The 18,606-nt window shown below is 15.1% G+C and overlaps 1 protein-coding gene across 1 annotated transcript; it reads right to left on the bottom strand.

The window, feature by feature from the left end:
- Positions 1-16,396: 16,396 nt before the first annotated feature.
- Positions 16,397-17,937, bottom strand: INS49_007229 (uncharacterized protein; the record flags this gene model as incomplete). The annotated part of the gene is made up of 2 exons (XM_043167994.1): positions 16,397-17,773; positions 17,827-17,937. The coding sequence occupies 2 exons, from the start codon at positions 17,935-17,937 to the stop codon at positions 16,397-16,399; spliced, it is 1,488 nt and encodes a 495-aa protein (XP_043029138.1).
- Between the last annotated feature and the right edge of the window lie 669 nt (positions 17,938-18,606).

Genomic DNA, 18,606 nt, shown 5'->3' on the forward strand with positions numbered 1-18,606 from the left:
AATGCAAGCTAATTATAATTTATTTTTTTATTATTAAAATTAAATTTATTAAATTTAAATATAAAAAAGTATATTTAAAATATAAGCTTAAAATATAGTAAATTAATATAAAAATCATTATTTTAATACTTAAAGTAATAATAAATTCATAGCATAAAGCTAATATATATTTTTAAAATTATAACCCTTAAGCTTATTAAATTTCATTATATTATAATTTATATTATAATATAAGCTATAATAATTAAAATAAAGTTATAAATAAACTTTATTATTTTAAACTTACCTTTTTTTTAAATTAAAATATAATATCTTAATATTTATTATAAATGCATTATATAATATATATTAGCTGCTAAATATAATATTAAATTTATATACTTTAATATTATTAAGTATAAAGTAATAAAAATAATATAATTTTATTATTACTTAAAAAATATTAATATAAAATTTAAAACTTTAATTATTATAAAAGGCCTTAATAAATATTAATAAATAATATATACTTTTTATTTATTAAGTTATAAATTATTTTATTATTTCTTTATAATAAAGCTTAATTAATTTACCTTATAAATAAATAAGTTAATAATATAATAATTATTAATATTTTATTAATTATTATTAATTAACTTATAAAAGTTTACTTTTTTATAATATTATTATTTAAACTTTATAATATTATATATATAATTAATACCTGCTTTATTACTTTATTAATAATATAAACTTACTTTTAAATTTCTTTTAATAATATATTTAAGACTTATAAGGCATTAATAATAATAATAATAGCTAATCCTTTTATAAAAAGCATAATTATATAAGTATTTCCTTAAGTATTATATTTAATCTTTTAATTTATTACTTATAATTTAATAACTTAATACTTAATATCTTTTTATTAATTAAATTACTTTATGCTTTTTAAGGATATTATATTCTTATAAGTAAGTATTTTAATATATATATTTATAATATAATTTATTTTAATAAAAATAAATATAATTTACTTTATAAAAGTAACAAAGCATAATATATAATATACTTAATTTAAAGGCATTATTATATTAATATAATTATTAATATTTTTAATTAATTATTTATTATTTAAATAAAATAAAATTAAAACTAAATTACTTAATAAATAAACTTTATTTAAAAAATAAAATATTAAAATATTAATAAATAATATATTTTAAAACCTTAGCATTATTATTTTTTTTAATTAAGTTTAAATAAATAAATTTTAAGAAATAATACTTAATAAATTTTTTAATAAAAATAATCTTAATATTAAGCTATAACTTAAATATTTTAATTATATAAAATTTAAAGATTAAATAAAGGCATTATTATAAATTTTATTAAATAAATTAATATATTTCTTAATTATAAGCTTATTTAATACCTTAAAAAAAATAATTTTATAATTAAAAATTAACTTTATAATTATATTAATTAAACTTTAAATTAATACTTTTAAACCTTATTTTTAAGTAAATATAAGTAACTTTCTTTTTATTAAAGCTTAATTAATTATATTACTTATCTTTTAATTTACTATTTAAATTAAGCAACTTAAAACTCTTATATTAAAAAAAAAGCACTTATTAATACCTTATTTTATATTTATTATTTTTAATAATAATAATAATAATAAGTAAGAAATCTTTCTTATAAATAATTTTATTAAAGCTATTTATATAATTAAAATTGCTTATAATAGCTACCTTAAATAAGCTATAAAAAATAAATTAAATATTAATTTAAAGCTTTATAAATTTTATTTTAAAATTTTAAAAAAAGCTTTAATATTCTTTAATATTAATATTAATAAATAAAGTAAATATATTATTAAAAATATAAAGATTTTTATATATATTTAATAAATTCTTAATATATATTAAATATTTATAAATTTAATTATTATAAGTATAAATAAGTATTATATTAACTTAAATATTAAATATAATAAAATAATATTAATACTTTTATACTTTTATATAAAAGCTTGCCTTATTAATCTTAAAAAGGTAATTTAAAAAAAATAAATAATAAAAAAGCTTAATTATTATCTTTTAAAAAATTATAAAGATAATAAATATTATTACCTTATATAAGATATATAAATAATTTAATACCTTTATTTTATAAACTATAAAACTTAAGATATCTTTAATTATATAATTAACTTCCTTACCCTTATAATTAGCTTATTAAATTTAAAAAATATATAAATATAATAAATAATTATTACTTTTAAAAACTTTAAAAAGGAAAATCTATACTTATAATCTTATTATCTTTATAAAAAGTTAATACTTAAATAAAACTTTTATAACCTTAAATAAAAATAAAATATTATTAAAAATACTTAAAAAGTTTTTAATTAAAAGTTAAGTATTTTTAATATTAAAGCTAATAATATATATAATATTTTTTTTATTAGCCCCTTAATAATTTTAAAGCTATTAATTAAATTTAAATAACTTAAAAAGCTAATTTTATAAGCTATATTTAATATTATTATCTTTAATAAAGTATAAAACTTTAAAAACTTTAAAAAAAATAAAATTAAATTATTTAAAATTATATAAAAAATTATAAATATTAATAAGCATTTTATTATATTATTTATATTATATAAGATAATTATAAAAGAAAAACTTAGCATTATAAAAATAATAATAAATTACTTTAAAAATTAATAAAAAAGGTTTAATATTAATAATAATTCTTAATTTAAAGTTAAGTTTAATAACTTATTTATTATCTTATTTAAATAAAATTAATATATTATTAAACTTTATAAATAACTTATTTATAATTTTATAAATAACTTTATAAATAATATTAAAAAAAATAAAATTATTAATAAAATTTAATTATATTATTAATTATTTATTATATATTTTTAATAAAATTAAATATAGTATAAAGATTTATTAAACTGCTTATTAGCATTTAATGCTTATAATATTAATATTAACTTATTTAATAATATTAAAATTAAAGTAACTTAATTAATATTTATTATAAATATATAAACTTTAATTATTAAAAAGCTTAAGTTAATAAAAGTTAATTAAAATAAAAAAAAGAAGTTAGCTAAGAAAAAAGGTAAAGAATTTTATAATAAGGAGTTAATTAAATAAAATATAATTAAAAAATAAGCAGCTAATAATAACTATAACTTTATATAGCTTAACTTTATTTATACTTTTTTATACCCTTACTTAATAAATTTATAATAAATAAGAGTAATTAAGTATAAGATATTTAACTTTAAAAATAATTAAAATATTTTTATATAAATTTAAATTAAATTAAAATATAATTTAAAAATATATTATATAAATATTAAGAATTTTAATAAATAAAATTTTAAAAACTATATAAAGAAATTTTAAAATAATAACTTTAAATTATAATAACTTTATAAATTAATTAAAAAAATAATAAATAATAATAATAAAAATATAAAGTTAAAAAATAATTCTTATAAAAAGCAATATATTATTATCTTTTATAATTATATTATTAATATTATATTAATATACTTTTTTTTAATTATAAATAAAAAGCTATATAAAAAGGTTAAGTTAATTTTATTTACTTTTAATATTAATAATAAGAAAAAATAAAAAATAATAAAAAAGATAAATTAATATAAAAAACTAAATAATAAGTATAAGGTTTTTATTATTATAATAAATATTATAATTAAGGGTTTTAATTTTTAATATATAAATAATTTTTAATTTATAAAAATCTTCTTTATATTAATTAAATATTTATAAATAATTAAGTATATATATTAAATAAATTAAATAATAAAGGTTAATATTATTAAAATATTTAATAAAATAATTTATTAAAGAAAATAAATATTAATATATTAATAAGCAAAAAAATTATATTAAAATATATTTATAATATTAAGATTGCTAAGATTATGCTTAAGGAAGCTTAAGATTATTAATAATATATTTTAAGATAAAAGTTTAATAAATTGCTTATAAATTAAGGCTAAATAATATTAAGAAAAGATAATTTTACTTTTAATTACTTTAAATAAAGTTTATTAATATTATTAAAATAATAAATTTTAAATCTCTTCTTAATAATAATATTATTTATTCTTAAAATTAAGTAATATTTATTAAAAAATATAATAATTTATTATAATTTATTATTAATTATATTAATTTAAATTATATAATATAATGCCTTTTATTTCTTAAAATAATACTTTAATAAATATAAATTATTTTCTTTTTACCTTTACTTTTTATAAAACTTAATACCCTTTTTCTTTTTAAATACTTTCTTATATAATATTAATATTATTATACTTAACTTTTTATTATCTTAAAAATTAATTAATTAATTAATAAAATAAATAATATTAATTTAAGTATATAATTAATTTATTTATTAATTATAATAATAAATTATAAATATAAATATATTAATTAAGCATTACTTATAATATTAATATATTAATTTAACTTAACCTTAATATTAACTTATTAAATCTTATTAAATATTAATTATACTTATTTTTATTATTAAAATTATTAAATTAAAATATTTTATTAAGCATTTTAATATAAGCTTTTTTTATTACTTATATTTTATTTTTACTTAATTTATACTTATTTAAAATATATAATAACTTAAATATATTATTTTAAATATTTTTAAATAATGCTATATATTTATAATATTAATAATAATAATATTAATATAATTTATAATTATTACTTTATATATAATCTTTATTAAAGTTTTTATTAATTATTAATTTAATATAATAAAGATAAAATATATTTTTTAAAGTAAGTTTTAACTTAAGCTTTAAATTCTTTTCTTTATTTCTTTTCTTAATTACTTTATTAATATCTTAAAGCTTAATTAATATTTTTTTATATTTTAAAGTAATATTTTATATTTAATAAAAGCCTTAAGCTTTATTAAAACCTTAAGCTTTATTAAGGCCTTAAGCTTTATAAAAACCTTTTTTTTAACTTTTTTAACTTTAAATCCTATCTTTAAGTTAAATATATAAATAAAATAATTATATTTAAATATTTAAATAGTATAAAATAATCCTTATATATAAATATAATTTAAAAGAAAAACTTAAAGATATTAATAAAAACTTAATTATATATATAATTCTTATATTATATTTTTTAATAATATAATTTTAAATTTCTTATTTTATTTATATATATTATTAATAAATATAATATAAATATATATAATAAATATTAATATTAATATGCTTAAAAAAACAACTTTATTTCCTATATAAAAAATAATATCTTTAAATCTTATATAATTAATTCTTAATAATAATAAAAATTATATATATTTATTAAGTAATGTAATGTATTAATTTAAGGTTATTATTATTAAAAATAAATAAAGTTTATTTAAGCTAAATTAATTTAATAATAATAATAATAATAATTTTATAATTAAGAAACCTTTTTATTAATTTAATATAAATTATAATTAAAATTAATATAATATATATATAATATTTTAAATAAATTTTTATAAATATAATTAACTTTATAAAGTTATTTTTAATAAGTTTAAATATATTATAATATTTAATATTACTTTTAAGGGAAAAGTTATTAATATAATAAATTAAGAAAATTTAAATAAAATTAAAATTTTTCTTATAATTTTTAAAGAGTTTTAAGTTTATAAAATTATATATTAAGTATAATGCATTTAACTTTTAAATTTTTATTTAAGGTTTTAAATACTTATTACTTTATTACTTTAAAATATCTTTATAATTTTTAAATACCTTTAAAAAGTAATTTTTATAACTTTAAAAATCTTTAAAATATATAAAAACTTTATTAACTTTATAACTTTAAAGCTTTTTTAAAATATTAAATATTATATAATTATAAAATATTTATTTTAAGCTTTAAATTACTTTTATCTTTAAATATTCTTAATATTCTTTTTATTATTATAATTAATAATTTTATTATATATTTAAGATTATTATTATAATAAATTTATATTATAAACTTTTAAATTATTTTTATATTTTATAAAGTATATTAAATTTAGTTAATAATGCCTTTTTTAAAGGTATAATATTAAATTTAATTTATTTTGCTTAATAATATTATTATTATAATAAAGTTTTTACTTAATAATAAGCATAATATTATTTAAGAATTATTAATAAGGTTATAAAAAAGATATTTTTATTTAATTTCTTAAGTATTATATAAAAAGAAAATAAAGCTTTTATTTTTTAAAGTTAAAATAAGTTTAATATATTATATATAAATAATATATAAATTATATAAAAATAAACTATATATAAATTTTAAGTAATTAATAAGGGCTTTAATATTAATATTAATATTATATAATTAAAAAGTAAAATTAAGTTAAGATTTTTAATAATTAATAACTTTTTATTAAAATAATATAAGTATAGCTTAAAAAAGTAATATTTTATTAAGTAAAAAGCTTTAAAGTATTTATTAAGTTAAACTTAAGTTTATTTTAAAAAAAAAGGCCTTACCTTTAAATAAAAAGCTTTATATTAAATATTTAATTAAATAATCCTTAAAAAAAGATAATCTTTCTATAAAGTATAATATATTATAATATTATTAGCAAAGAATTTTAAATATTAATAAAGATTAGCATTATATATTTAATTTTTTTAATTTATTATAATTATATTTATAAAGGGAGCCTTTTTAAATATAAAGTGCTCCTTAAAGCTATTAATAATTATATTAATTATTATCTTTTCTTTATTAATATAATAATGCTTTATATGCTTTTTTTAAGCATTTAATTTAAATAAATTAATAAACATTGCTTAATAAAATAAATTATTAACTATATTATATAAGTGCTTAATAATAATAAGTTATATATTAAGGGATTAGCTAATTATTATTAAGTAAGTAAATATTTATTTTAAGGTTTATTTATATAGTTTTTTTAATAATTAATTAAATTAAAAAGTTATTAATAAAATTATAAGGTTTTAAATAATATACTATTAGCGTTAAAAAGGTTGTTAAATAGGCTTATAATGCCTTTTAAGTATAAAAATAGCTTATTAATTGCATTTTTTGCATTATTATATTATATAAATTAATAAAAAACCTTTAAAACTTTATAAAGATTAATAATTATAATTACTTAAATTATAATTATATTTTTTATTATATTAAGCTTAATATATTTAATATAATTATATAAGTTAAAGGTAAAGGTATTATTAAAAAATATTATATTTAAAATATAATATTAAATAAGGGTTAATAATAAATATAAAGGATTTTATTTAATACTTAATTTAAAGATATATAAAATATATATTTTTAAGAAAAATTATTTAAATTTTAAGGTTAAAAAACTTTTTTTATTTTAATAATAATAAGTTAATTAATAAATATTAATAAATAATTAATTAATTATACTTACTTTATAAAATAAGTAATAAGGAGTTGTTATAATTAACCTTAAAATAAGTAACCTTAAAAGTTAAAGGTTAATAATAAAACTTAATTTATTAAACTTATAAAGATAGCTTATTTTATTAATTTATTATAAATTATTAAAAATATATTTAAATAATATGCCTTAAAATAATTAATTTATAATAAATTATATAAATTTTTATATAACTTTATAAAATTATTATATATTTATTAATATTTAAACTTTTTAAGTTAAGAGCCTTATTTAAATAATTTAAAAACTTTTTAATTTACTTAAATATTAAGTTAATTTTTTAAGGCTTATTTAATTTAAAGCAATATCTTATTACTTTAATTAAATTTATATTAAGTTTATTATAATTTTTATTAATATTTTTTAACTTATATTTAATAGCTTAAATAAACTTTAAATTATAAAATTTTATTTTATTTTTTTATACTTACTTAAATTTAATAATACTTAATTATAATACTTAAAATTAAAAAAATAGCTTATATTTCTTAAATAAGAATTAAGTAATTTCTTTTATAATAAGTTTTTTATAATTTTTAACTTTTATCTTTATATTTATAATATAAAATATAACTTTTTATAAACTTAGCTTATATATTAAGATAATAAATTAAATTAAATTTCCTTTTAACTTTTTTATTTATATATAATTTATAATTATTAATATATACTTAAGTATTAATATTAATTAAATTATTAATATTATTATTAAGTAAGATAATTATTATTAATTAATTATTATTATATATAAGGCCCTTAATATTAAAAATATTAATTAAATATTATTAAAGATAAGTATTAATTGCAATTCCTTTTATAATATATTTATAATTATTAATTAAATCTTAACTTTAATTACTTAATATTAATAAATATTTAATAACTTATAATATTATAATAAGATAATATATATTTATTTTTATAATATTTTTATTAATATTATATTTAATATTATATATATAAGCTTATAAAATTTATATATTTTATTATTAATTATAATTAAAAGCTTAAAAACGTAAAAAATAATAATTTAATTAAGGTTTTATAGCTAAGCATTTTGCTTATTATTATTAAATAAAGAGTAAACTAAGCTATTAATAATTATATTAAGAGCCTTTATTAATTAAAAAAGGCTTTTATAACTAGCATTATTAATAATTTTTATAATATAATAATTAAATTATATAACTTTATCTTTAAAATATTTAAGAAAGAAATTATTATCCTTATAAAGAAATTAATAATTATAAGCTTTTTATATTAAATTTTATATTTAAAATATAATTAATATTTTATAATAAAATATTATAGCTATAATATATAATCAATTGCTTTTTTAACTTTAAGCTAAAGCCTTTAAAGATTACCTTTTTATATAAATAAATAATAAAAGAGTTAAATTTAAAATAACTTTTATAAATAATAATTTCTTTTTTAATTAAGATTATTTAATTAAGCTATAGCTTAAAAAGTTATATTATATAAAATAATTATATTTTTTAATAATTCATTTATCCTTAATAATAAAAAACTTATATAATATTTTAATAATATTTTAAGTTTTAATTATAAAACTAAATCTTTATATAAAAAATATAAGTATTGCTAATTATTACTTAGCTTTAATTTTAAGTTTTATTTATATATAATATATCTTTAACCTTTTATATAACTTAAAACCTTTAAGTATAAATAAATATATACTTTCTTAATCTTTAATTTAAAAAGAACTTATAAGTTTTCTTTTATTAACTTATAAAGGTTTTTTTATATAAAAATAATGTATTAAGAAAGGGAATATTAAGGCTATAAATACTTTTAATAAAAGCTAAGGATTTTAAAGATTATATAATTATTAAGAATAATAAGTTATAATATATTTATTAAGCAAAAAAAAGCATTTTTATTATTACTTTTATTATTATATTAATAATAAATAAAGAATAATAAAGTTAATATTAATGCTTATAATAATATAAGTATTTCTTTAATAAAAATTAAGTTAATATTTTATTAAGGTTATATTGCTAATAAAAATTAAGCTTAAATAATTTTAATATTAATTTTAAGCTTTATTGCTTAACTAAATAGCTTACTTATAATATAATTTAATTATTATATATAATAAGATATTCCTTTTATATTTCATTTATTATTAATAAATATATTAATTTTTACATTAATATTATAATAAGTAAAAGCTTTAAGTTAAAGGTTTTATATAATATATATTATATTTATATTTTAAAGTTAAAATTAATTAATTATTAAAGTTATAATTTATAACTTATAACTTTTTTAAAAAGTTATTTATAAGTACTTTTATTTATAAAATTAAATTATATTAAATAACTTATAAGCTTTCCTTTTTAGCTTTTTATATATAATATTAAATAAACTTTTAAATATAAAAAGAAAAAAAAAAGCAATTAAAATTTATAATATTAATATATTTATAATTTTTATATCTTAATAACCTACTTTATAATAAATAAACTTATTAATACTTTACCTTTTATAACCTTACTTTTACTTTAAACCTTAATAATATTTTATTTTAATTATATATATAAGTTATTTTTATTATTAATATTATATTTTTTTAATATAAGTTTAATAATAAGTTATATTAAATAACGCTTTTTATAAAGCTATTTTAATTATATATTAATATACCTTTATTAAAGCTTAATAATTATTTACTTTCCCTTACTTTATATTATAATTCCCTATACTTATAAATAAATACTTTATAAGAATACTTTTAAAGGTTAATTAAATAGCTATTTAGTTTCTTATTTTTAATAAGTAATTCTTAAAATTAACTAGCCTTAATAATTTCCATTTAATATAAAATACTTAAAAATAAATAATGCTAACTTATAAAGATTATAATCCCTTAAAATATAAATTAAATTCAATTAAGGTTAAAAAAGAAAAGAAAGTATATTAATAATAAGTTATTACTTATATATTTATCTTAATTTAACTTAATAATATATAAAGTAAGGGCTAATTAATTAACTTACTTAATAATAAAAATATAAAAAATAAGCTTAATATCCTTATTATTATTAATAAGGTTTTTTATTAAAGATATAAAGAAATTATAATAGTTTATATAATTATAAATATAAATAAAGTAAAATTAAATATAATTATAATTATATAAAATATATTATTATAATTAATATTATAAATAAATAAATAAAACTTAGCATTATAATTAATATTATAAATAAATTCATAATACTTATTATTATAATATATATTATATATTAATAAATAAAACTTAATATTATAGCTAATATTATAAGCTATATTAATAACTTTTAATTAAGTAATTAAAGATATATTATAAGCTTTATTTCTTAAGTAAATATTTTTATAATATATTAATAATATTTATAATTAAGATTTTAATAAATATCTTAAATAACCTTAATATATTTATATTAAATTTTATTTATAATAATACTCTTTTTATATATATAAATAACTTTTATTTTATTAAGCAATATATAATAAAGTTAAACTTTTTTATTAAAGGTAAATTTAAAAAGTTAATAAATAAAAACTATATTAATAATTATAATATTATTACCTTAAAGCATTATTTTAAATAATACCTTATTATATTAAGTTATAATATTTTTTAAACCTAAGCTATTAAATATTTTTAACTTAAATATAATATTTAATATATATTACTTAAAATTAAAATTAAATTATAGCTTAAGTATTATATAGCTATAAGGTTTTTTTATTATAATTATAATAAGATTTATAATAAAAAAGAAATAATAAACTTATATTTTATGCTTTTAAGAATTAAAACCATTAATATATGCTTAAATCCTTTTTATAAATTTTTAAATAAAAATAAAGAATTCTTAACTTAATATCTTAATATTATATAGCTTTATAATTAATATTTATTAATTATAAGGTTAAAAGGTTAGGAATTTATAAAGAAATATAAAGAAAATCTTTAAAAACTTAATAATGCCGCTATTAAGATTTAAGAAAAAATTAAAAAGCAAGGCTTTAATAAAAATATTATTATTACTTATTTTAATTAACTTAATAAAGCTATTATAAAAAAAGTAAAATATATTAAGTTTAATAATAATTTTAAATAATACTTTTTATTATTATACCTTATACTTTATTTAATTTATAAAATAATAATATTTTTTAAATATATATTATTTTTATAATAATAAATAATTTTATAAATAAAGTTTAAAAATATTTAGTTAAGGTTTTAAAATAAAATTATTAACTATATTATTATACTTTTATATATATAATATTAATAGTATAATTTCTTAAAATTACCTTAAATAATTATATAAATTTTATATTTTTTTATTATAAATTTTATGTTATTAATTAAATTTATACTTAAAAATAGCTTAAATTATTATATTATACTTCTTTATATTAAAAATTTTAATAAGCAAGCTATATTATAAAATAAGGTAAATATTAAAAAAGCTTAATAAGCTATAAATATTTTTTATATTATTAAAAATACCTTTAATATAATTATATTTATATTTATATAAAAAGCATTTAAAAATAGCTATTACTTAAATATTATAATTTATTAATAATATAAGGTTAAATATATCTTTATAATAATTATAAAACCTAAGGGTTATAATAAAATATTAAGCTTAAAATTTATTTTTAATAAGGTTAGCAAAAAGTATTAAGTTATAAAAATTAAATAATTTATTAAAAATCTTTAAAAGTTACTTTTTAGCTTATATATTAATATTAATATTTATCTTAAAAATATATAATTATTAAATATTATAATTATTATTTATAAAAATTAATTACTTAATATATATAAGTTAATAATTAAAATAATAAAATTATTAAAGGTATATTTTAAGTATATCCTTATAATATATTAATAAAAGCAATATAAGGATTAAAATACCTTGCTTTTTATTAATATCTTTAAATTTATATATAAGTATTATATATTTTTCCTTAAAGCTATATTAAGATTAATTTATAATAATAATTATTTAAATATTTAAAGATTTATTCTTAAAATTAAAAGTAAAACCTTTTAACCTTATATATTGCTTAATAAGTATAAAATAAATATTATAAAAAATATAATATATAATCTTAAAAAAAATCTTATATTTCTCTTATTTAATATTAATATTATTTTTTATTTAAAGCTAAAACTTAATTATGCTTAAATAAAAAAATATTTTAATTAATATTAAAAAGGTTTAATGCTTAATAATAATGGAAAATTACTTTTAATGCTAAAAATATATAAAGTAAATTTAATTAATAATAAATATAATATAAAAGCATTATTAATAATAATAATTAATAAATTTTCCTTAAAAGCTAATATAAATTTTAAGAAATTTATAATTAAAGCTATTAATTAAAAGCATAAAGGTTTATAAAAACTTTTAAACCTTTATTTTAAATAATTACTTAAATTATATTCTTATACTTAATACTTATTTATAAACTTTTAAGCTTTTAAGTTAGCTTTTTTATAAATTAATTTATTATTATTTTATTAATTATTGCAAATTTATTATAATTAAATTTTATAATATATAATAAATATTTATATTTTTAAGCAATTTTAAAGAAAATGTTTACTTATTATTAAGAAAAATAAGTTTTTAATAATTATTATTTAATTTATTTATATAAGTTAATAATTAAATTATTATATTTTTTATACCCTTAAGTTAAGATTTATTTTATTAAATTCTTTACTTTTTAATATATACTTATTTATTTAATTTTTAATTTACTTTTATAGCATTGCTTTTTTAAATATAATTTAATTATTTTTTTTCTTTATAATTATAATTTCCTTTTCTTAAAATTAATACTTTTAATTATTATAATTTTTTTTAAATACTTTATTTATATTATTTATTTCTTTATAATTAAATTATATTTAATTATAAATAATACTTTATAAATATTATTGCTTATTAAGATTGCTTTTATAATAATAAAAGTAAATAAAATTAATAATAAACTTTAAGTTATTAAAATAAAGAACTTAAATGGCATTATTTATATTATATACTTAAATTACCTTATTATAATTATTAATATGCTTATTAATAATGTTATTTAATATATATACTTTATTAAAATATTATTAGCTAATTTTTAAGTAGTAATAATTAAACTTAATAATATAATAACTTTATATAAATAACTTTTTAAGTTATTAAATATTTTTATAATAATAATAAGTAAATATTATATATAATATATAGGAGTTATAAGTTTATTTATAATAAATTCCAAAGCTTAAGTCCTTTTTTATTAAAGTATATAATTATAAGTAATGTATTATAGCTATTTTAATAGCTAACTTAATTAAAAGCTAATTTAAATAAAAAAAAAAGTAATAATAAATAAAGCATTTTATTTCTTTCTTATTAAAAATTATAAAGAACCTTAATATTATAATTAATATATTTATAATTAATATTTTTAAAATTACTTATATAATAATTAATAAGGTATATTTTATAATTATTTTTAAGTTTTTTTATAATTTAATTATTAAATATAATACTTAAATATTATTAAAGTTATTATAATTACTTTTATTTTATAAGATATAATATTTAAGTTTAAAGTTTTTATATAATTATTAAGCTTTAATTATAAAAAGGAAAGATAAATTTCTTAAGATAAAACTTAAGTATAATGCTAAAAAGTAATAATTTTTATATATTATATTAATAAGTATTTTAATCTTAATATATTAGCTAAGATAATATTTTAATTATAATTATTAATTATATATAATTAAATTTTAATTTTAATTAACTTATTATTTATTAATTATATTATTTTAAATTAATATTTACTTAATATATTATTTTAAAATATTAAAATTAAATTAAGCTAATATTACCTTATTTCTTTAATTTATTAAGGATTAATTATTATATATTATTATTTATATTATATGCCTTGCTTAATAATATTAATTAATATTAGCGTTAAGTTATTATAAATTAATGCTTTGCTTTTCTTTATAATAATTAACTTATATTAATATTTTATTAAGTAAACTTAAAATAATAAGCTTTTTAATTAAGATTAATTATAAACTTTTAATCTTTATATTATTTATTAAATGCCTTAATATTTTAAAGTTATAATATTTAATTAAGTTAATTATTATATTAATTATAAGATAAAGAATAAAGTAAGGAAATTAATAAGTAATTAATTTTTTATAATAGCTATAATATTAAATATATATATATTATTATAAACTTTCTTTTAGGAATTTTTATTATATTTTAATATTTTTAATTATAAAAAAATTATAATTAAATAAGTAACTTATAATTAATAAGTTTATAAATATAAGTCTTTATATTATAATCTTATAAAAAGGTAAAGAAATTTATATAATTTATTATAAATTGCTATTTTTTTTACTTAAGGTATTAATAATAATAATTTATAATAAATTATTAATTATTTTCCTTATTATATATTAATTTATTAATTATATATAAAATATTCTTATATGCTTAGCATAAATATAAAATTAAATAAAGATTAACTTAAAAGTTATTTTTAAGCTTATTAATTATTATTAATAAGTTATATTTTATTATTTAATTATATTTAAAACCTATATTTTTAAATTATATTATATTTATAATTTCTCTTAATCTTAATCTTTTACCTTTATAAATATTAATAAATTATTAAAATAAGGTTTAATATTATAATTATAAGTTTATTAAAGATTAAAAAAAGCTATAAAGGTAATATTAATATAATTTTTATTAAAATAAATAATATTTAAAAACCTTTAATTAAATAAATATACTTAATGCCTATTTTTAAGATTTTTAAAGGCATAATCTTTTATAAGAAATTATTATATTAATTAAAGGCATTAATTATATTAATAATATTATTATTAACTTTATTATAAAAGCAAATTATAAAATTAACTTTTATTATAGCAAAGAATAACTATTTTATTAATATAAGTTATTAATCTTTAAGTAATAATTTTAACTTTTATATAATAACTTTAATTCTTAAAATATTAACTTTACTTAATAAAAGACTTAATTTTATATTACTTAAAGCATTAACGCTTTATAAATATATAATACTTAATAATATACTTATATTTTAATTAAAATATAAAGTACTTATATAATTTCTTAAATTAAAAGCTAAAATATTAATATATAAAGCAAGTTTATATAATAATGGTTTTAATAAGCATAATAGCTTAATCTTAATTTATAAAATATATTAAATTATATAGTTATTAATTAATATAATAAGTTAAGTTAATTAATATTATAATGTACCTTAATAAAATAATGCTTTATTATCTTTATTATACTTTACTTTATAATTTAAGTTATTATTAATATAAAGTATAAGTATTCTTTAAAAGTTATTAATAATGAAAATATTATTAGCATTATAAAAGTATATAGCATATTAAAAACTTTAATTCTTAATTTTTAATAATGAAAGGTATATAAAATGCTTATAAAAATAATAATTATTTATTACTTCCTTTTTAAATATCTTTTTATTTATTATAATAATATAAAGCTAAGTTTTATTGCAAGTAAATTATATTAACGCCATTATATAATGTAATAATATAATTACCTTATTACTAGCTTCCCAACATTATAAATAGCAATATAATTATAAAATATAAAATTAAAAGAATGGCCCTTATAAGCTTTAATAAAGCTATCCACACAATATTTGCTATCGTGCGAGTTCGGAGCATAGTAGAGGGCTTAACGTAAACCTTGTAGTGAAGCAAAGTGTATATGTTGTGCTTCTAGGCCTCGATTTTCTCAAACCAAATCAAATCCTCCATGTCGTCCTCAAAATCAACACCAACAGCTATAACCTTACCCTCCTCATCCACCTTCACCTCGGCCTTCTTCTTGAAGTCATAGTTGTCCCACACGTCGTGCATATCAGCCACGAACCTTCTCCCCGAAAGGTGCTCAAAGGTAATCACAAACGGAAAGCATCGGTCAGAGCAGTCCGCGACCACCTTCCCCTCCCTCATCTCCAACCGAATTTCCTTGTACCCTTTGTTGAAGTACCTCCCCACCAGCCCTTCGACCGCCACCCCCAACGGCTCCGGATCCTCGGGCACCTTGTACTCAGGCTTCTCCTTCTCCTTCTTGACTGATTCCAAATATTTAGCCCTCCTATCCCTAAACACCTTCTCCCAATCTACTCGTTCCTCATCCCTCACCCCCAACACCTCATCCATAAGCCAATGCTCCAAAATCCCCTTCACATACGCCCCCGAATTCGAATTCGTACAAATGACCACCCCCCACTCCTTCGCCGGCAAGAACGCCATGGCCGCCTTAAACCCCGGCACCGCCCCGTCATGCGTGATGAGCGTCCTCCCGCGATACGTATCCCGATACAGCCCCAGGGCGTACAGCGACACATCCGAATAACCCGGCAGCGCCTCGTCGTTCACCTCGATACTCCGCGGCTCAACGAGCGCCTTGTGCGACTCGGCAGACAGCGGCGCCGCCCGCTTGATCAGGGAGCGCACGAACTTTGCATAGTCGCCCGCGGAGGTGAGGACGCACCCCGCGCCGCGGCCCTCCGGGGACGCGACGATGGGGACGGGGACGTAAGCGTTGGTGCCCTCGTCCCACCGGTAGCCCTGGGCCTCGTGCGCCGAGGGCGGCACGTCGGGCCGGTCCTGGAAGGTGTTGTTCATGGCCAGGGGCTCCCAGATGCGGGAGTGCAGGAACGACGTGTAGTCCTCCTTGGACAGGGACTCGACGAGGTGGGTGGCGACGCTGAACATGATGTTGGAGTACTGCATCTTTGTGCGCAGGGCTGCGGTGAAGGGGAGGTTGCGCAGGTTGCGGGTCAGGGAGCGGGCGTCGTCCGGGTGGGCGGCTGTCACGCCCAGGTAGGACTCGTCGTGCGTCGGAATTCCAGAGCGGTGGCTGAGGATGTCCTCGAGGGTCACCTGGTCGGTGAGGGACTGGGTGGGTAAGACGAAGTCCGAGGGGATGAGCTTGGAGACTGGGGTCTGCCATTGCATGTCTGGGTAGTTGGTGTCTTCGACGAGGAGGGCGGCCGCGGCTGCTGTGGTGCACTTGGAAACGCTCGCCAAGTCGAAGATGGTTTCTGTGGTGCATTTCTCACTAGGAAGTTTGGCGTAGCCATAGGCCTGGGCATTGGTCAGTGTCTCTTTCTGTAGGCCGATTGATACATGGCGTTTACCTTTGCGTCGATATGGTCGCCTTGGACAACTGCAATGGAAAGGCCCGGTACATGCCACTCCTCCATGAGTCTCTCCACCATTTGATCAAATTCAGCTGTCTTGTGCGCCATGTTGAAGATAGAGGCTGGTTGTCCGAGTCCTTCAATCTACTCCTAAACTTTCAGGACAGCGCTCGTTTATCTACGAGGTTGATGTGCGCCAAGCACAAAAAGAAATGCGCAGCCGTATGTGGTGTGATTACTCGTCTTAGTCAGACCAAAAGGCCTTAGTCCAAGTACCTCCAGCTTAACCAGATCTAGCACGCCGGAGAACGAAGTGCATAGCTAAACCCCGCGCCTGCGTTCAGAAACTGGAGCTGATACATTGGTACTAGACTGTATCGGTCCGAAGCACATAAGACGAGCTGAACTGTTTATGCAGACCTTCGGCGGTGACTCAACTTTGAACGACTAATTAACCATATGCTCCAGTGAGCCCTGCTTTTAGAGGTGGGGAGGAGGGGGGCGTAATTGTTTATTGATGAAATCAGATGGCGTTAAAAGGTTTTATAAAAGTACTTTGAAGAACAAAGGATTAAAAAAAGGAGGAAATATCATGTAAATATGTCAATTTAGAAAAGAACTTAGCTCATGAGAGTTAATAACTTAATATAGTAAGTAAATGTTCTGGCTCGGGACGCCCTCGCCGGCACACATCACTTGTTTTGGGAACATGTAGAGTGATCCCCTCAGTTCTGGTTTGAGGCACTGATTCGGGATGCGGCTTACCCCCAAGGATCT

Source organism: Diaporthe citri (genome assembly GCF_014595645.1).
Source record: "Diaporthe citri strain NFHF-8-4 chromosome Unknown scaffold_2, whole genome shotgun sequence".
Taxonomy (NCBI): Eukaryota; Fungi; Ascomycota; class Sordariomycetes; order Diaporthales; family Diaporthaceae; genus Diaporthe; species Diaporthe citri.